The following is a 20988-nucleotide window of genomic DNA, read 5'->3' on the forward strand; positions in this document are numbered from 1 at the left end:
GACTTGGGATATATATGTTGATATAGAGGCAAGCTGTTGATATTCTTGTGTATATAAATATTGTGTCATCCAAGAAGTTTATTTGGGTTTTTCCATGAGATGTTGCAGAAAACTCAAATGAATTTTCTGGTCAACACAATAAATAGGTTTATGAAGTCATTCAGCAAATATTTATTAAGCACGTGAGCCCTGTTGTGGAAGTTGTGAACATGACTTGAATTAAAAGCAATAAGCCCTTTGCTGGGCACAGCTCATGTTCTTGTGAGAGAAAGAGGAAGTAAAAGATAAACAGATGAATTTATCCGGGTGATGGTAACCACTGCAACAGACAGTGAAGCCAGGCAAGCGGAGGGGGGATATTTCAGGGAGGGGCTCTCTGATAAGGTTGGGTGTGTGAGGACCACAAGGTCCTGAGGGAGTGAGTGTGCAGGTCCCAATGAGCAGGGTGCTCCAGCCAGAGAGACTGGCCCGTGCAAAGGTCCTGAGGTAGGAGAAAGTGAAAGAAAGTGTAGTCACTCAGTCGTGTCTGACTCTTTGCGACCCCATGGACACCAGGCTCCTCTGTCCATGCGATTTTCTAGGCAAGAGTACTGGAGTGGGGTGCCATTGCCTTCTCCAGGGAATCTTCCCGACTCAAGGATCAAACCCAGGTCTCCCACGTTGTAGACAGAGGCTTTACCGTCTGACCCACCAGGGAAGTCTGATGAAGTGGCTTATTCAAAACAGAGTGAAGAGAGAACTTTCCTGGCTTCCGACACAGGGGCTGTGGGTTCCACCCTGGTTGGAGAGCTAAGATCTCATATGCCTCCTGGCCAAAAAACCAAAACAAGAGAGAAGCAATATTGTATCAAGTTCATATAAAGACTTTAAGAAATAATCCTCTTAAAAAACAGAACGAGGTTGCCAGGGAGCATGCAGAGACAGTGAGAGGGACGCTCAGAAATGCAGCAGGGGCGGGCCACTGTGGCCTTGAGGACCTCTGTCAAATCTTAGTGTCCTCCTGGGCCTGAGACAGGACACGCCACGGTCCAACTTCGGCTTTCCAACTCACAGGAGCCTAGCCGGCCCCTCCAGCCAGGCCCTTCCGAGCGCCGCCCTGGGAGGCTTCCTGAATGCCAGCACGTGCCAGGCCTGGGCTGTGTTAGCTCCTGGGATCCTCCCAGCTTCCCTAAGAGGAGGGTCTGGTGAGTCTACTAAACAGTTAAGAAAACCTGATCTCCTCGAGCAGGGCCCACGTGGGGATGGAGAGTTTTCCGTGAATTTTCCTAAACTTTCCTGGTCCACGGCACCCCGTCCCAGCAGAGTTTTCTCTGCAGAGTGACTGGCACTCAGAGCCCTTGGCTTCTAAATGGCCATGAACTCAGGCCAGGGCAGAGCCCGTGGCTGCCTGAATGCCCAGGACACACTCAGGTGGGCAGCTGTCTCCCCCGTAGATGTCCGGGTCTTTGTGCTTCGGTAAACCTACATGGAGGATTTTATTTTTATCCCCCTGACATCATGACCCCTTACTCTGACCCCACCCCTCCTGCCCTCCCACGCCCCCCCCCCCCCCCCGGTGCTACAGTTGGGCTCTCTCTTACCATGATGCTTGCCACACTTGACTGCAAGTGTCTCTTGCACGCCTGCCTTGTCCGTGTGAGCGTGAACAACCCAGGGTGGACACTGAGCCATCCTCTCTGCCCCTGGCTCCCAGCTTGCCCCTGGCCCCAGTGAGCTGCTCCCCACGTGTTTGCAGAACAGAAGGGAGAGCGACCAGACCTGTGCTCCCAGAGGGGCAGAGGTTACAGTGGGCTTTGAATGACGGATGGACTTGAAGCAGAGACAGAGGACTGGGATGTGATTTCCAGCGAGTGCTCACAGGTAGGCGAGTCCAGATGTATTAGGTCCATGGGACACCCCTGTCAGCTGGAACAAGACCCAGGTTGAGGCTGGCTCCAGGCAATAGAGCAGGACCAACCAGGAGCCTGTGAATTCCACACAGTTGGGCCGGTGAAGTGACAAAATCTAAGTGCTTCTGGAATATTCATCTCGCCCAAGGATAGACGGAAAGGAGAAAAATCAGAAAGCAAGGAGATTGGTTTGGGGTTCTTTGCTGCAGACTTATTCATTGCAGGAGTGTTTAAAACTCAGATGGGAAGGAACGCTCGGGTAGGGGTGAAACACACTAGCTGGACAGAAATGAGATCGCTGCCTTTCATCCCAGCTTCATCCCAGAAGTTGCCCCGAGGCGCTTTTCCTTTCTTTATTTGCAGTGGAGACGGTCAGAGAGATGCTGGATGTTGTAAGGACTGAGTGGGGACCCCCACCCCAGGTGCTTAGCATATAGTTATCATTCATAGAGACCCAGATGCTTAGTCATTCGTAGAGATGTGCTGGATGAGATATACCAGTCTTTGACCTTGAAGAAACTGCTGGATGTGACTAGAAAGGAGAAAAGACCTGTGATTCCAAGGTTTAGTTGCTGGAGAGGTGGAAAGTCACACTGAATGTCACGGTGGGGACATGACCTGTGTGTCCCCAACCTCAAACTCCGGCTCATCCTCTCCTTGAATCTGCTTTGAGCGTCTTCTGAGCCCACCGTACCCGCCTGGAGTCCCTCTGTGTTAGCATTAAGAACAATCCCAGGGAAGGTCATCTGACCACCCAGCTGGTCAGGCTATCCTCTGTTTGTGGACTGCAACCCTGGGTCTTCCACCAACCACCTCTTTGTGCCTTAAGATGGTATCTGTTGTAATCACTTTTAAAAAACATATTTATTTATTGGTCGCAGCAGGTCTCAGCTGCAGCACGTGGGTTTACTCACTCTGTAGCATGTAGGATCTTGGTTTCCCTACCAGGGATTAAACCTGCGTACCCTACATTGGAAGGCGGATTCTTAACCAGTGGTTGTCGCTGGACCACCAGGGAAGTCCCTTGTTGTAATCGATCACTTTAAATTGGTCATAACAATCATTTTAAACCTGTTAAAATAATTTTAGGGGACTCCCAGGTGGCATCAGTGGTAGAGAACCCACCTGCCAATGCAGGAGACGCTAGAGATGTGAATTCCGTCCCGGGGTCAGGAAGATCCCCTGGAGAAGGAAATGGCAACCCACCCCAGTATTCTTGCCTGGAGAATCCCACGGACAGAGGAGCCTGGCGGGCTACAGTCCATGGGGTCACAAAGAGTCAGACACGACCGAGGACATTAAAAGGCAGTTTTATTAATTAAAGTGTATTAAGTTCACGTACAGTCTGAACAAAACATGATTCTCGATCTGAGTACAGATTACAGGAATTCTGAAGCATTCTTATTCCTCTGATATAATCATCAGAGGATTGTGATTTCTATGGTTTATGAAAGGGGGGGTGATTATTTTTAGTAAACATGGATGTACATTAATTTTATGACCTTTCAGGGATGGGTTACCTATTCTTATCTTGGATATCTGTGAAGATGTCTCCATGTCAGCCATGTCCACTAATATTTATGACTTCTCTCTGTTGCTTTCACGAATACCTACACCTATACCCCCAAGGTCCCAGTACTCAGGGGACTTTCACCCGGAGCATCTCACACCAGGGCGCTGCCATGTCACCATCAGCCTCCTGCCATCTTCTCCATGTTCCAGCAATACGTGGTCCCTTCTTACACGTGGGGTTCCCTCTTCCTGTCCTCAGAATTCAGGCTCCCACACCCCACAGCCCCAGAGGCAGAGGGAAATCCTCTCTTTCCTAGAAAACCACTTCCCTTTTTGCATTGCGAGCGAGTGACAGTGGGAGCATCCATTTTTTTTTTTTCAGAAAACTTTTCATCACACATGTGGGGTGGGGCCCCCAAGGCCTTGGGGCCACGGGGCCACTTACTCAGCCCTCTCTAGTGCCTGAGAGACACCGACAGTCCCGGCCACGTGGCCCTGCCATACACAGGCCACTTCCCAGGGTCCGTCCTCGGCGTGAGATGAAGCCACGTCCGGGCCTGCGAGCCCCACCTCCGGGCAGGACTGGCGTCATGATCTCCTGTGGGTACCACTGTGCTGGGACAGGTGGACATCTCCTGAGACCAGATGCTTCTCAGAAACAGTCCTGTCTAAACACACAGCAAAGGGAGGAAAAACTAACCGCCCTCTGTGGCTGGCAGGTCCGGCAAGTGAGACCCCGATTTACGTTACTAATCAGGAAGCACTGGGATTTGGGGAACTTCCTCTGGTCAAAATCTACCCCAAAATGATGGCAGGCATCCTCAGGACTTTACAGTCTCAAATCTTTCCTGACATGAAAGGTCCTTCCCCAGAGACAGATTCCAGCTTCCTCCCGAAAATACACATCTACCTCATGGAGTGTCCCTTTAAAAAAAAAAACACGCAAAACCTGCTTCCACAATTTTAAGAAGTCCAACAATGTGCGAAAACCACTAGCAAATTCACAAGTGCAGTTTGTCCCCACTGAGATGTCATTATCAGAAAAGGGAGACACGGTGAAAAGGCCAGATTCTGAAGACAAAGAGGATGTTTTCTGCTCCAGACACTCCAGGTTCATGGTGACATCAAGAGACACAAGCAGAGCATCCGAGAGGCAGGAGTAGGGTTTGGGGAGCACTGGGGCCTGAGATTTGGGGTCACTTCCCAGAAGCGGGAATCAAGCCCTGGTGTGGAGGCATTCTCCTGCTGTCAGGGAGGGAATTTAAGAGCATCTTCATTTTTAGGAGCTAAGATGAAAAGTATTTGGCATTTGGCCCAAGGCTCTTGAGGTCTGACTCTCAAAGAAAGCCCGAAATTTCTGTCTGAACATGAGGTCCTGAATGGTTAAACTTGGCATCTGCGGACATATATCAAAAATGGACTTCAGAACTGCCAGGGGGGATTAGGGGAAAGTGCATCTGATCTTACTCAGCTCTGCATACCACATGAGTCAAGCTTTCTGTGGCTCACAGTTTGCTTAATGGGGTCTACAGTGATGGATTCTTGGAAACACACACTTCATGATCAGAATTAAAAAGGAGGCATTCAAGTCAGCTCCCAAGATATTTGCTGCAGAACCCCAGGGATTCAGGTCCCCAGTGTGAACAGGCCAAGTCATCACTCAGCGTCCATCAATGCCCAGGGAGGCTTGTGGAGCTCAGCGATGCCAAAATGTGTTTCCAGGGCGGGTTGACCATTATACCATTCTTGGGCTGGATCGCAGGCCATTCCAGATGTTACCAAAGCAGAGATGGAGATGGTAGCTGAGTAATCGCTTGCCAGCCCCTAAGTGCAAAGCAGTTTTCATTTCAAAATCCCAGTTTGCTTCCTCCATCTGATAGACTCATTTTTTCAGCAGTCCAGTCGATGACATCATCATCAGAGCGGGGTTTATGTAATTTAAGGCCACCAGGCTTCCACGGTGCTTCCCAGAGCAGAAAACAACTCCAAAGACAGCTCGCACCATCAGAAAGCCCAGCTGAAGTTGTGATCCCTTTCATTTTGCCTGAGTAAGTAAATGAGCATCTTTTTTTCTCTTTCTTACAAAAGTAAAAAAGAAGGCCCACATCTCAGGAAAAAAGTTTCCTTTTACAACTTATACTGGCCGAATTTTCAACTTTCTGTGGATGTATTTTTTTAAACATAATTTTAAATCAATTTAAGAGACCTGTATCCCATGCCTCCTTTGGGTTTTAGCTGCTTTTCCAGAAGAGAGGAGGAAGGATGTTTGAAATAGGAGATTATTTCCAGCGGCTCTTTACCTCAAACTCACATGAAACATGTAGAGGCTGAATACAGCCATCAGAGCTCCATGTGGACTCTGACCAGTTACAGTCTACGGATTCTGATTTACAAAAATCAAGTCAGTCTCCGAGGATCACTTACAAAATTTCATAACACTCATAGCTGTTTGGGTTATTTGTGGATTGAAAACAGCATCTTATATTGAACAAGGTATTTTATTTCAGGTAAACATGGGAGGGAAGGGAGATAGTTTCACATGTGCAAATTTATAAGAAATGTTATGTGTTGGTTACTCTGTTAAAATGGAGATAGGCAGAAACAAACATGTAAGGATTTCACAATGTTATAAGATATTAGACAAAATAAGCCTGCTTCTCTACTAAGAGAAATTGTGTTATCTGGCCATTTGTGGTGAAACATGATCAAGGTTTTATGATTTTTAGAGTTAGATGAGGCCTTCTTGAAAAATTTTAAAAAGAGAAATATAATGAATATTAGACTGTTTACTATTCATAAAAATATTTAAACTTTTACTTTTTATGAAAATTGTCCTTTGAAAATGAGTCTATTGTTATATAGATATTCAAAGATGAGGATTAACTTATGTAGAAAAAATTGAACAATTTTTTGAAGTTTTGATTCTACTACATTTTCCCTCAACTTAAACATTTGAGAAAATCAAAAGGAAATGGAAGGGGAAAACACATGAAGCTGAGGAACAGTTTTGCTAAGTGATATGCTATGATGTTATTTTTAAAACCTGTTTCTTGCTGAATTAATAGACGAAAATTAAAGAGAAATTCTAAATAAAAAATAGTACCTTATGATGTCATTGGGTTGACATCCTTTAATATCTGTGTCTGTATTTCAAATGCATTTATTGTCACCTCACTGTTGAAACTGGAATTAATTTGAAGAAGGCTATTTTATTGAAGAAGCAGCACAAGCCAATGTTTTCATGTGGGGAGCTCAGAAAATACCACATGGAAATTACAGAATAAGTCATCTGTAACAGATTTGCCCAGTATCACTTATGAGTTTTTCAAATAGGATCAAATATGACTAATAATATCAATAGCTGCTAGATTCTGACCACATTCTATGTGCCAGGCAAATATCAGAGCTAAAACTTGGAGCAAACAAAAGATTTCTGCTTTCTGGCCAACTTTGCATAAACATGGGCAGCAGCTGGTAAAGACCTCCTGAAAACAAGCTCGGCTTGAGCAGACTCACTGTGGCTGCAGCGGCCACAGACACAGCCGGGCCCCCTGGGATGGAGGGGGGTGTCTGCTGAACCGGTCAGATTCGGTCTCTGCAGGTGGCGTAGGTGACAGCCCCTGGTTTTCTGGGCAGGGTGAAGCCTTGCCCCTGTATTAGGATCCAACTGGGGTTGTAACAAATTAGCACAAACCCAGGGGGCGCCAGTGGTAAAGAACGTACCTGCCAATGGCAGGAGACATAAGATGCACAGGTTCGATCTCTGGGTCAGGAAGATCCCCTGGAGAAGGGCATGGCAATCCACTCCAGCATTCTTGCCTGGAGAATCCCATGGACAGAGGAACCTCGTGGGCTACAGTCCAGGGGGTCACAAAGAGTCGGACATGACTGAGCGACTGAGCACGCATGCACAGTGGCTTGAAACAGCACAAAATTCTCTTACTGTTCTGGAGGTCAGAACTTTAAAATCAGCTGTGATGGGCTCAAGTCAAGGTGTTGGCAGGGTTGGGCTCCCTCTGGAGGCTTTTTTGAGCTTCTAGAGGCCGCCTGTGTTCCTTAGCTCGTGGCCCCTTCTCCATCTTCATAGCATCTTCTAATCTTTTTCTGACTCTGACCTCCTCCCCTGCCTCCCTGTTTCACTTATAAATGGAACCACTTTCACCTGTGATGACATCAAGCCCACCTCCAAAATCCAGCATCTTCTCCCCATCTCAAGGTTCTTAACTCAATCCCATCTGCAAAGTCCCTTCTGCCATGTGAGGGGACATATCTGCAGGTCCCAGGGACCAGGACGTGGACATCTTTGGCGGCTGTTGTTCTGCCAACCCCACATCCTTGGGGTTTGGCCCCAGCTTTGGTCTGGCGGTGCCCGGGCAGCCCCTGCTTCTTGCTACCCTGCGGTCCCTGAGGAGCACAAAGGAGCCGGACCACATCCACAGCCCCCCAAGGCCACCCTCTCCTGCCCTGTCCCATACTTCAGAGGGGACTTGACCTCCTGTCTCCCATGTTCCAGGTGACCTGAAGGAGGAGGAAGGGGAGAGAAGCTAAGCAGAGCGATCGGTGGCCTCTCTCGGTGCCCACAAGAAACCCCTTCCCTCCCTCCAGCTTCTTCTTAAGCCCCTCGGGGGTGAAGACTCCGAGGCTGGAGATGAATGAGAACCCCGCTGCCAAGAAGCCAGGCCTCCCGGAGCTCAGCTTTCTGAAGTTAGTGGTTTAGTTTCCTAGTGCGCTGAGTGCCAGGTGGCCCCTGAACTGGCCCACAGCTCAGGAAAAGCAGAAAGGGGCTCTCTTGGTACTTTCTAACCTAGTGTTCCACAAGCAGAGTAGCCGACGTGAAGGAGAGGCTTCACACACTGGAGGGACCAGGATACTTATCAGCATCACTAGTGTACTGTTATTGCTGCCGTCGTCCCGCCGTTATTATTGTTGTGCGGTTTAGCACTGTTCGAGCCTCGTATGGGATGCTTTGCAACCTGCAAGCGGATTCTACAGGCGGGATCTCATCAGTCCTCACCATGACGCTTTGTAACAACCGCTGTTGCTCCCATTCTACAGATGGACAAACTGAGGCTCAGAGAAGTTACCTGGCTTGCCCCAAATCACAGTTTGGGGGACCCAGGACCTAAGCCCAGGCTCCCGGACCCCAGGTCTGTTCTCTTTATGGTCACAGCGCACTGGGTGAAGAGGCCTGGGCTCTGAGCTGAGCCTGGAAGAAGAGCCAGACGTAAACAGACTGGCTCCCGTCGCTGGGTGAACGTGGGCAAGTCACTTCCCTTCACCTCTGTTTGCTCGTCTGTACAATGGGCACAAAGACAGCCGTCCTCCTCCCAGGCAAGTTGTCAGGACTGGGCTCTCTAAAGCCCAGCACACCTGCAGATCACGGGTGTGGCTGCCAGTGAAGGATCAGGTCTGGCTCACTCTGCACCCCAGTGTCGGGGGAGGCTGGGGGGGAGGCGCTGTGCGGGCTTTCCCTGGCACATAGAGCTTCCTCGGCGTGAACAGAGAGGCACACAGGACGCCCAGTGCGGTTTGGGGAGGCAGCTCCCACCCGTGTGTGTGGTGCAAGGGGGCTGCTGGAGGCGGGGGCTGTGCTCACCGCGTTCCTGAGAGGTCAGTTTTCCTGGGTGTGTCGCTTTCCTGTGGCTATGATGGCAAATCACTATTAAACACTTCCAATGATTACATTGATGGAGTTATAGGGTAGTTCAAGCAAAAGCTATTTTCAAAAAATATGCATATGTAATTACATTGGGTTGGTCAGAAAGTTCTTTCAGGTTACAGAAAAACTCCAACTTTTTGGCCAATGCAATATATATGTGCATGCAGGTGGGCTAAGTCGCTTCAGTCGTATATGTATATGTATATATACATTCACCAGTGAATTAGTTATATTATGTTAATATAGTTACAAAGTGCTTGCATGCGTGCTCAGTAGCTTCAGTCATGTCTGACTCCGTGTGACACTAAGGACTGTGGCCGGCCAGGCTCCTCTGTCCATGGGATTCTCCAGACAAGAATACTGGAGTGGGTAGCCAAGCCCTCCTCCAGGGGATCTTCCCAACCCGGGACTGAGCCCACATCTGCTGCATTGCAAGTGGATTCTTTACCGCCTGAGGCACGAGGGAAGCCAGTTATAAAACAATTCTAATTAAAAACTATTTTCAGGGACTTTCCTGGTGATCCAGTGGCTAAGACTTCACGCTCTCAATGCAGGCATCCCAGGTTCAATCTCTGGCCAGGGAACTAGATCCCAGATGCCACAACTGAGGCCTGGCACAGCCAAATTAAAAAAGAAAAAAAAACACCTATTTTCAAGAAATTTATGTATTTATTTATGTATGAATGCATATGTATATACACATACACACCAACAAATTGGTTATAAATATTACATGGATGGAGGTATAAAGTAGTTCTAGTAAATGTTTCTCCCCCCAAAATCTAAATACATACATAAATATAATAGCTAAACGAAACATTTTCTTTATGTTAAATATTACAAAATATTTTAAGCAAGATAATTACTTTAGGTACCTCCCTATGTGCTATAATCAGTTTCTTAGGCTTTTACCTGACTCTCATATGTCACTGGTATTTTCAAAAGAATGTGTTTTTCTTTCAATATGGTCTTATTGTTTTGAATGATTCCATATAATTGCCTGAATTTTTTCTTCAAATTTTATGGTTAATAAATTTAAATTAAGCACCTTCCATTGATTCTTCGCTTGGACCAGAATATATTTAATGAAGATGTTCTCTGCAGGTGTTGAGGTATCTGACAAACTCTGAGCAAATTCTGCTAAACAGAGGCTATTCTCAAGTCTGATACTTTGCATATGGAATTATGCAAATGTTTCAACCCAGATATTTTCACAGGTGCTGTCTTTTTGCCTTAATTTGAGCTCCTTCAACAAATATTTTTAGCATATTAGACTCTTCAAATAAGTTGCAGCCACTTAAAAGTTTTGAATGCTTTGTGAAATTCAGATAGTGCAGATTATGGGCTTTCACAACTTCACCTCATTTTGTACAGAATATGAACTTCTCCAATTGAAAAGATTCTTCCCACAAATTGAGATATTCCAAAGCTCATTATAGAATTCAAAAATTAAATTTTCTGTATCATTTGACCTCCCCTCACTTAGTTTGATTATTTTCTCCTTTCCTTCTGTGGCTATAAATTTCAATTATTTTCTGCATAAAGCTTTATTTTCAATAACTACGCTCTGCTAAAAGCTCAAGAAGCTGTTGTTTGGTGCTCCGTTCCTCATTGATTTAGAACAAATTCATCAAAAATTCTCATCTCTGCTATAACAAATAGTCTAGTAACATTTTAGAGTACTTAGAATCCACATCTTCTAAAATTGATTGATGAAGGACAGCAGAGAAAGAACATACATGCTAAAGTTGTTTTTACTTCCTCATCAACTTCATTGCAAAAGTTTGTAGTTCAGTAAGTCTGAACTACGAAACTTATGCTGTAAAACTTTGTAGATCTGGTCAACGATAGTGAAATTTCGGGCCTCCCAGGTGGCACAGTGGTAAGGAATCCACCTGTTAATGCAGGAGATGCGAGAGATGCGGTTTGATCCCTGAGTTGGGAAGATCCCCTGAAGGAGGAAACGCCAACCCTCTCCAGTATTCTCGTCTGGAAAATTCCATGGACAGAGGAGCCTGGCAGGTTATAGTCCGTGGGGTCACAAAAAGTCTGACACGACTGAGCAACTGAGCATGTACACACACGTAATGAAACTTATTTGTATGCAATTACAAATTGGGTCTGCAACTACAACTTATTGACAGTGCATTTCTGCTTCACTGGTCTCTTGTTTGAGCAAGAATATTGTTTCTGTGACACTGGGCCCCACCAAAATGTGTGTGATCATCAGAAAAATACAACTTTCTTTCCAATGTGAACAATTTAAACTGAATTTAGAAGAGCATTCACAAAATGTCCATTGTTTCACTTTGCCAGGGTGAACTTTCAAAAGTTTTGCTTTGATTCCATGAACTGGATTAAAAACTTGAATCGTAATTGAAATTGACTGACTTTTCTATTTGAAGACAGTTATCAAACTGGCTCCATTTCACTGCCTGTGGATTTCTTATGGAACTTTCTCATTAATCAGCTATCACTTCTATTGTAATATGGATACAAGATAGCATGATGCTGAAAATGAGCTGACTTAAAGAATACTTATTTGTTTGCCCTAAGTGAAAAGTCATCCTTCCAGGGTGACCTATGATAGCATCTTCTGCAGTGATGAAGTGAAGTTGATGTTTTCGGGCTGATCTTTGAAAAATAAGTTTCTAGTAGCAGCTTTGTGTCAGGTTTCCTTGTGGTCAGAGAGGTCACTAAAGGCCCCCTTTGTGATGTAAGCATCAATATTTTGTGCAAGTTACACATTCATCATCAATTTCCCAGAGACAGAAGTTCAGGACTTAAACTGTCATTAAACTTTTTTTGCTCATTGCTGCCAGAAGCGCTTATTGCAAAATTATAAGTATCACCAAATAACAAAATAAATATGTTGCTGTGGATTTATGCCCTGAAATCAATGACAAAATAAGAGCATTCCTATTATTCTTTATGCTCTAGGTCAGAACTCTTTAAGCCGCAGACATCTTTAAGCCGCCTCCTAACCCCTCACTTCCTGTGTCCTTTGCTGACCGGTCAACTGGCAGCCTAGCAGCTGGTTCTCTTCTCTGCCTACACTCTCGCTTGGTGATTTCACCCGGTTCTGTGGCTTTAAATACCAAATACCATCCATGTGATTACAACTCCCAGTGATGGGGACTTTCCCTGCTGGTTCAGTGGCTAAGACTCTGAGCTCCTAGTATAGAGGGTTTGAGTTTGATCCCTGGTCAGGGAACTGGATCTCCCAAGCCACAGTTAAGAGTTTGCATGCCACAACTAAGATCGAAGATCCCTCATGCCACAGCTAAGACTCAGTGAATCCAAATAAATATAATAAATATTAAAAACAAAACAACAACAATAAAAAACACCTCCCAAGGATGCGGATGTATCACTCTCAGACTTGGTCTCTTAACACCAATCATGTGTAGCTCACTACCTTGACATCCCCACCTGACGTCCAACAGACAGCTCAGCCTCACATGTCCAAAGGTCAAGTCCTGACCATCTCCCTAAAAACTTGCCCTGTCTCCACTCCATCCAGTTCAGTTGATGGCAAGTTCATATATCCAGGTTCAGTTCAGTTCAGTCACTCAGTCGTGTCTGATTCTTTGCGACCCCATGGACCACAGCACGCCAGGCCTCCCTGTCCATCACCAACTCCCGGAGTTTATCCAAACCCATATCCATTGAGGCAGTGATACCATCCAACCGTCTCATCCTCTGTTGTCCCCTTCTCCTCCTGCCTTCAATCTTTCCCAGCATCAGGGGCTTATCAAATGAGTCAGCTCTTTGCATCAGGTGGCCAAAGTATTGGAGTTTCAGCTTCAACATCAGTTCCTCTAATGAACACTCAGGACTGATCTCCTTTAGGATGGACTGGTTGGATCTCCTTGCGGTCCAAGGGACTCTCAAGAGTCTTCTCCAACACCACAGTTCAAAAGCATCAATTCTTCTGCACTCAGCTTTCTTTATAGTCCAACTCTCACATCCATACATGACTACTGGAAAAACCATAGCCTTGATTAGATGGACCTTTGTTGGCAAAGAATGTCTCTACTTTTTAATATGCTAATAACTTTCCTTCCAAGGAGTAAGCATCTTTCAATTTCATGGCTGTAGTCACCATCTGCAGTGATTTTGGAGCCCCCCCAAAATAAAGTCAGCCACTGTTTCCACTGTTTCCCCTGTTTCCCCATCTATTTGCCATTTCCAGGTTCTCAGGCCCAGAATCTAGGCATCATGCAAGCCCTCCTTTCTCATGACACATACACAATTGGAAAATCGTGATGGTCCTATCCTCGGAATATGTCTAATGCCTGACCACGGCTGCCCCTCCCGGGCTAACGGGTTTGTTCCCTGTGCTTCCTGTCATTGCTTCTCTCCTCCCACGAGGCCAGAAGCACCTTGGTGGGGGGGGGTGGGTTTGCTGTTTGTTACTGCTTGTCCCAAATGCCTAGAACCATGCCTGGCACATAGTGGGTGCTCAGTACATAGTTTTCCAGTGGATGAACGCATGGAGGGACCCGTGGTTTTGACCCGATGTGAATGGCATAGCATGTGGCTTTCAGTGTCACAGCGAGAAGGTCAGACGAGGAAAGTCAGGCTCAGAGTCACAAAGCGATTACCTAAGTCTGCAGAGCCAAATAGACTCTCTGGAGATCAGCTCTCTTATGCGGTAGCTTGTGTTGGATACTGGGAGCTGTGCCCAGCTGAAGAACTCTCAAGCATTGCTAAGGATAAGCAAGATAATAACAATAGCTAACAGGTAGCAAGGGCCTACAGAGAGCCAGAGACCTTTTGAAGCACTGTGCATATATTAGCTATCCAAACGGGGGGAGGATTTTTAGGTGTGAAGCCTCAGAAACCCCACACCTTCTACTATTGACTCCACCCTCTCCAGCCTACTGGTCCCAGTTCCAATGGACTGACATCTCCACTGGCCAGGACTCTTCCTTGCTTCATTCTGTCTTCAGCCATCAAGCACTGTCTCCTGTCTGCCTAGATGGTGAGCACTTTCAGGGGTCTGGGCCCTGTATCTCCAGTGCCTGGCAAAGTTCTGGCACAAAGTAAGTGCTTGTTAAATATTTGTTGAACTGCTAATCATAATAGTATGGTTGCAAATAAGACTTATCCTCCCCTTCCACTTAGAGCTTCCTCTAGACCAGGCGACCAAGTCAAGTTTTCCGTAGATACAGTCTTCGACATAATCCCACAAGAAGGATACGATTAGCTCCAATTTTCAAAAAGGAAAATAAAACTCAGGGGCTCTAAGTGGCCCACACCACGTGGTTGCATCAGGATTTGAACTTGGGTTTCAAAGCCTTCGTCTTTTCCTTTATACTCAGGGTTGGCAAGCTTTCTCTCTAAGGGAAAAGTGAAAGCGTTAGTCATTAGTTGCTCAGTCTTGCCCGACTCTTTGAGATTCCGTGAGCTATAGCCCACCAGGCTCCTCTGTCCATGGAATTCTCCAGGTAAGAATACTGGAGTTGGTAGCCATTCCCTCCTCCAGGGGATCTTCCTGACCCAGGGATCGAACATGGATCTCCTGCGTTACGGGCAGATTCTTTACCATCTGAGTCACTAGTGAAGCTCTAAGGGAATGGATGATTAATATTTGCAGGTCAAACAGCCACTGTGGCAGTCACTCAACTCTGTACACCCGTGGCTGATTCATGTCAATGTATGGCAAAACCCACTACAATATTGTAAAGTAATTAACCTCCAATTAAAAGAAATTAATTAATTTACCAAAAAAAAAACCCTCTGCTATTGTAACACAAAATGTAAATGAATGAGTGTGGCCATGTGCCTATAAAACTTTATTTTCCCAAACCAACCGGAGGCAGGCTGGATAGGTCATGGATTAGAGTCGACTGCCTCCCACGTGATGCTCCGATGCTCCGTGCCTTGCAGGTCACCGTGGATGGCGTCCTGGGCCCTCCTGGAGCTCCAGACTCCCAACCAGAGCCAGCCCCTGCCCCCGAATGCCACGTCCTGTGACGAAGCTTGGGAAGCCTGGGCGCTGCTTCACAGAGTGCTGCCCACCTGCGTCCTCTCCATCTGCCTCTGTGGACTGCTGGGGAACCTCTTCGTGCTGTCCGTCTTCCTCGTGGCCCGACAGCGTCTGAACGTGGCAGAAATCTACCTGGCCAACCTGGCAGCTTCTGACCTGGTGTTCGTCTTGGGCTTGCCCTTCTGGGCGGAGAATATCAGGAACAAATTCAACTGGCCTTTCGGAGCCCTCCTCTGCCGCCTGGTCAATGGCGTCATCAAGGCCAACCTCTTCATCAGCATCTTCCTGGTGGTGGCCATCAGCCAGGACCGCTACCGCGTGCTGGTGCACCCCATGGCCAGCCGGAGGCGGCGGCGGCGGCGGTGGGCCCAGGGCACCTGTCTGCTCATCTGGGCCGTGGGGGCCCTCCTGAGTCTGCCCACGTTCCTGCTGCGCTCCGTCAAGACTGTGCCAGAGTTGAATGTCTCCGCCTGTGTGCTGCGGTACCCCCACGACGCCTGGCCCTTTGCAAGGATGGTGGAGTTAACCCTGCTGAGTTTTCTCCTCCCCTTGGCTGCAATCATTTTCTTCAACTATCACATCCTGGCAGCCCTGCGGGGGCAGCGGGACATCAGCAGGACGAGGTGTGGCGGGCCCAGGGATGGCAGGACCACCGCCCTGATCCTCACCCTCGTGTCCGCCTTCCTGCTCTGCTGGGCGCCCTACCACTTCTTTGCCTTCCTGGAGTTTCTGTTCCAGGTGAGGGCTGTCAGAGGCTGCTTCTGGGAGAATTTCATCGATCTGGGCCTGCAGTGTGCCAACTTCTTTGCTTTTGTCAACAGCTGCCTGAATCCAGTGATTTATGTCTTTTGGGGCCAGCTTTTCAGGACCAAAGTCTGGGAACTTTATAAACGATGCATTCCTGGGAGTCTTACTCCAGTAGCCTCGTCCCATAGGAAAGAGACCCTCCAACTTTTCTGGCGGAATTAACACAGCAGGGAGCCAAGAAATGTGGCTTCCTTATTCATTATTACTGACATCATAAATATGGAGAAAGGGGCAACAGAGGGTGAGATGGTTGGATGGCATCACCAATTCAACAGACATGAGTTTGAGCAAACTTCGGGAGTTGGTGAGGGACGGGAGGCCTGGTGTGCTGCAGTCTACGCGGTCACAAAGAGTCGGGTACGACTTAGCGACTGAACAGCAACAGTAGACTGGATGATGCCCCACCCACCCACCCACATAAACCAGGACCGTGTCCCTGGAGCCTGGGAATGTTTATGCTGTAATGGGCACTTTGCAGGCATGATTAAGCTAAGGATCTTGGGATAAGGAGGTTACCCTGGCCTATTTGGATGAGTCTAGTATCATTGCAAAGGTCCTTATAAAGGGCAGGCAGAAGTGTCAGAGTCAGAGAAGGTTGGAAGGTTGCAATGAAGGGGCCATGAGCCAAGGACTGCAGGCGCCCTGTAGAGGATGAAATGGCAGGGAAATGGACTCTCCCTGGAGCCTCCAGCAGGAACCAGACATGCTGACCTGACTGCAGCCCAGTGACACTGCTTTGGAGGCCTGGCCTCCAGAACCAGAAGATAATAAATCCATGTTGTTTTTAACAAGTCACCGAGTTTATGGTTAATTTGTCACAGCAGTAGGAAACAAATTTCCAATAAGCATCTCTTATTGCAATTCCATTTATCCTTCCAAAATGTTCTAGGTGAACTGCCAGGATCAGAGAGATGATATTGCTAGAGATCCTATCTGCAAGGAACTTATGGAGATCAAAATAATTATAGTATTAAAAAAAGTAAATGAGAAATTGCGTGCAGGTGACACAGACCCGTGCCTGGGGCATTCAGAGGGAAAGAGGATGGGCTCCTTCCAGGGTTACCAAAATATAGGTTGCAAGGGGAGCAAATTGTGAGCTGAGTTAAGGGGTAGAATCTGGTACGGGCTTCCCCGGTGGCTCAGCGGATGCAGGAGTGCAAGAGATGCAGGTTCCATCCCGTGCCAGGAGGATCCCCTGGAGGAGAAAATGGCAACCCACTCCAGTATCCTTGCCTGGGGAATTCCACGGACAGAGGAGCCTGGAGGGCTACCAGTCCATGGGGGTCACAAAAGAGTCGGACATGACCAAACACGGCTAAACAACAACAGGAGCCTGGTACATGGAGAGAGGGAGGCAGAACCAGGACACACAGGCAGGAAGTGCGGGCTGCGGGTGAAAGAGAATTGAATGCTTCCATGCCTTTCTTGATGCCAGGGTTCCACTGGTGACCCTGAGAATGTCTGCCTTCCAGGAGCTCATGGCAACAGGGATGAGAGTTAGGAGAGCGTAGCAGAGCGGGACCATCTGCTGTCAAGTGACAGCAGGTGCTCTGAGGGCACACAGAAGGGGCGTCCAGCCTCGGGGGCGGGGAGGGAGCCATCCAGAGGGGCTTCCTGGAGGAAGAGACCTAAAATCCCCAAAGACAAACAAAATGGGGGGAAGGAGTGCTCTCGGGAAAAGAAACAAATCAGACCCAGAGGCAGGAGGGTTCACAGGTTAAGAAGGAGGAAGAAGGAAGGTAGGATGAGGGTGTCAGGGAGGGATTTGAAGTTGGAGGAGAAGCAGGTGTTGGGAGAATCTCTGATGGTCAAGGGCAGGAGGGAGGCATGGAGGTGTTTCAAGGACTGTGAGCACCTGGCTGGAGGTATGCATTTTTTCTAGATAATCATTTAAACATTTTTTAAAATTTGTTTATATTGGGCCGCGCTGGGTCTTCCTTGCTGCTCTGGGGCTCTCTCTGGTTGCGGCAAGCGGGAGCTCCTCTCTAGTTGCAGGGCAAGGCTTCTCGTGGCAGTGGCTCCTCTTGCTGTGGAGCACGGGCTCTGGAGTGAGCGGTCACTAGCAGTTGCGGTGCATGGGCATAGCTACATGTCTGTCTGTGGGATCTTCCCGGATCAGGGGTGGAATCTGTGACCTCTGCCTTGGCAGGGGGATTCTTCACCACTGGATCACCAGGGAGCCCACATGCATTTCTTACATGAGTTAATCACTTTGGCCAACCTCAGTGGGCCCAGGTATGGCAGACAGTGGACTGCTCCGGGGTGGGATTTGTCAGATGAGCAGCCATTGTTTAAGGGTGTTGGGGATTCTGGTGGCACTATGGAAAATGGCTAAATTAGGGGAGTAAGTGAACGTAGGAGATGAGGGAAGCAGAGTGACGCTGATATGGTTAAAGGACAGGGGTTAAAGGGAGCATCCAGAGCAAGAAAAATAGGAGGTTGTGGCCACAAAGTAGGAAGGTTTGCCCTGAACGTTCCAGAGGTGGGGCCACACCAGGATAGCACAAGGATCAAGCGTGGCCATGCGGGCTCCCCTGGGGGCTCAGTGATAAAGAATCCACCTCCCAATGCAGGGGGCACTAGTTCGATCCCTGGTCTAGGAAGATCTCACATCCACAGGGCAACAAAGCCCGGGAGCTGCACCTAGGAGCCCGCGTGCCCCAGAACCCATGCTCTGCGACAACAGAAGCCACCGCAGTGAGGCGCCCGCCCACCGCAGCTAGAGAGGAGCCCCCACTCGCCGCAACTAGAGAAAAAGCCCGCTCAGCAACAAAGACCTGGCACAGTCAAAAATTAAATAAGTAAATAAACCTTAATGGAGTCTATTAATTAAGACTTCCCCGGTGGCTCAGATGGTAAAGCGTCTGCCTACAGTGCGGGAGACTTGGGTTCAGTCCCTGGGTCGGGAAGATCTCCTGGAGAAGGAAATGGCAACTCACTCCAGGATTGTTGCCTGGAGAATCCCATGGACGGAGGAGCTTGGTAGGCTAGAGTCCCTGGGGTCGTAAAGAGTCGGACACGACTGAGTGACTTCACTCTCAATTTTCACTTTCATTAATTAAGAAAAGACAGTCAAAGACCAGTGAGGTGGGGGGTGGGCAGTCAGGCAGGCGAGGTGCTGGAAGGACGTGGGGAGGAGAGGTCAGTGGGCCCGTTGCCAAGGCCAGTCTCCAAGGAAGGGTTGGGGAGAGGGGACCTCTCCTGCTGCATGAGAAGGACCTGTCCTCATGGGACATCAAAGGAGACCCAGGTTCATTCAGGAAATGGCAAGGAGGCGGTGTTCCTGGAGCCTGGTGATGGAGAGGCAGGCAGGGGCTGGGCCACCGGACCCCTGTATGCCATCAGGGACAGCCCTTTGATCGGCGGCCCAGCTCTCTCCGCTCCTGGAGAGCAAAGAGAGAGGTTCAGGGGGCCTGAATTTAGGTCAACAGGCAGGATCCCACCTCCCCACATATCTACTCTGGACCAGGGGGTGTTTGACAAATATTTAAATTCCATAAAAAGTCCCCACCCTCGGGCTTCACATGAGCACTTGGAAGCTCTTGCAATGCAGAGTCTTCACTCCTTCGATCACGCAGCTGATGTTTATTAAGCATCTGCTATTGCCAGGCACTTACGTCGGGAGCTGAAGCAGGAGACAGGCAGAGGCACATGCCTGGTCCTCTCAGGGCTGACCTCCTGGGGCTTCCCCAGGACATCAGTTCTTTGGAGCTGGGTAGCGGCGCTGCTGCCAACAGACAGGTGGAGGGTGTTGGCTGGACTCAGCCAACTTGCTTGCCTCCAGTGCAGCGCAGTTTCTGAGTCCCTGCACAGGACCCAGTGAGCAAAGCCCCAACAGCATAGTGGCCAGAATGGACAGAAGCAGTCAGGCAGGAAGGGAGAATTGGAAAGAGAAAATAAGACCCAGTCTCTCGTGCACTGACCACATGTCCTCTATCCTTCTTTCTCGGGCCCTGCTTTAAAGCTGCGGCTTCAAAATCCTTACAGGGCTTGCGAAAAACAGCCCCACATGCTATGGGAGAGTGCGCTGGCCTGAGAAGTCACGGCATTGCTCACTGACCTGAAGCTCAACAACAGACAGTCAACACGGGCTCTGATAAGCACACAGGTGATTTATGGGCCGCCTGTCATATTACCCAAAGCACAGCGCTCACTCCTACAGCTGGGGATTCTGTTGTCCTTCTGCTGGGAAGGTCAATTACCCATTTGCAGGTAGAAAAATTCCTGCCTTGGTTAAAAAGATCAACACTGAGGGAGAAATGAATATTTTCGAGTTCCCATGGCTCTCATTGACGGGCTCGCCTGGGGTACTTCACACCTGGGTCCGGGTCCAGGCTCACCTTGGAGGGCTCACACCTGGCATGGCCGGATGAATCAGACATTCATGGCTTTATCACTGGTGGCTCAGTGATAAAGAATCCACCTCCCAATGCAGGGGACACTGGTTCGATCCCTGATCAAGGAAGATCAGGCAACTAGGAGTCCACATGCCCCAGAACCCGTGCTCTGCAACAACAAAAGCCACTGCAGTGAGAAGCCCATGCACCCCAGCTAGAGAGGCGCCCCCAGCTTGCTCCAGCTAGAGAAAAAGCCTGCACAGCAAAAGACCCAGCAGAGTCAAAAATTAATTAAGTAAATCAAATTTAATGGAATCTATTAATTAAGAAAAGACCCACCCTCCCAACTCCACGCCCCTGTTTTCTCTCTCTCTCTCTCTTCTGAAGCGCTGAGTACAGCTTCTTCTCCAGCCTACTTCTGGCTTCGAGCCTGTCCTATGAATCCGCGGCTGCCGGCCGCCCTCCCCCGTGGCATCCATCACCCCAACTGTCATGGAAAATTAGCAGCACTAAGCCCCCCTACGTCCCAGCCTAGGGAGTCTCCCGGGTGTTGCAATGGACACAGACAGTTTCTTGTTCTCCGGAGATGAGTCACGGGTTTGATGAGGAACAGGTGGGAAATTTCCTCCTGTGAACTAGAAGAGGCTTTAGATATCATCAAAATGAGTATATGTCAGACTGGTGCAATCTGAAAAATTATATGGTCAGCTTCCTGGCTGTGATGTCGTACCATACTTGGGTTAAGACGCTACCAGCAGGGAGTACTGAGTAAAGAGTACAAGGGATCTA

The 20988-nt window shown here is 48.3% G+C and overlaps 1 protein-coding gene across 2 annotated transcripts in view; it reads left to right on the plus strand.

Annotated features, from left to right (window-relative positions):
* BDKRB1 (bradykinin receptor B1) overlaps positions 1-16657 on the plus strand; it is a 34929-nt gene extending 18272 nt beyond the window's left edge. The window contains exons 1-3 of one of the 2 annotated variants that reach the window (XM_065905988.1): positions 5317-5449; positions 7915-8105; positions 14956-16657. In XM_065905988.1, coding sequence (XP_065762060.1) covers positions 8050-8105; positions 14956-16024 — 1125 coding nt within the window. In that variant the 5' untranslated portion in view covers positions 5317-5449; positions 7915-8049 and the 3' untranslated portion in view covers positions 16025-16657. Of the gene's footprint in view, positions 1-5295; positions 5450-7914; positions 8106-14955 lie in introns of those variants that run through there. The other variant, XM_065905987.1, reaches the window with a different exon arrangement.
* The last annotated feature ends 4331 nt before the right edge of the window (positions 16658-20988 follow it).

Source organism: Muntiacus reevesi, chromosome 15, assembly GCF_963930625.1.
Source record: "Muntiacus reevesi chromosome 15, mMunRee1.1, whole genome shotgun sequence".
In the NCBI taxonomy this organism is placed as follows: Eukaryota; Metazoa; Chordata; class Mammalia; order Artiodactyla; family Cervidae; genus Muntiacus; species Muntiacus reevesi.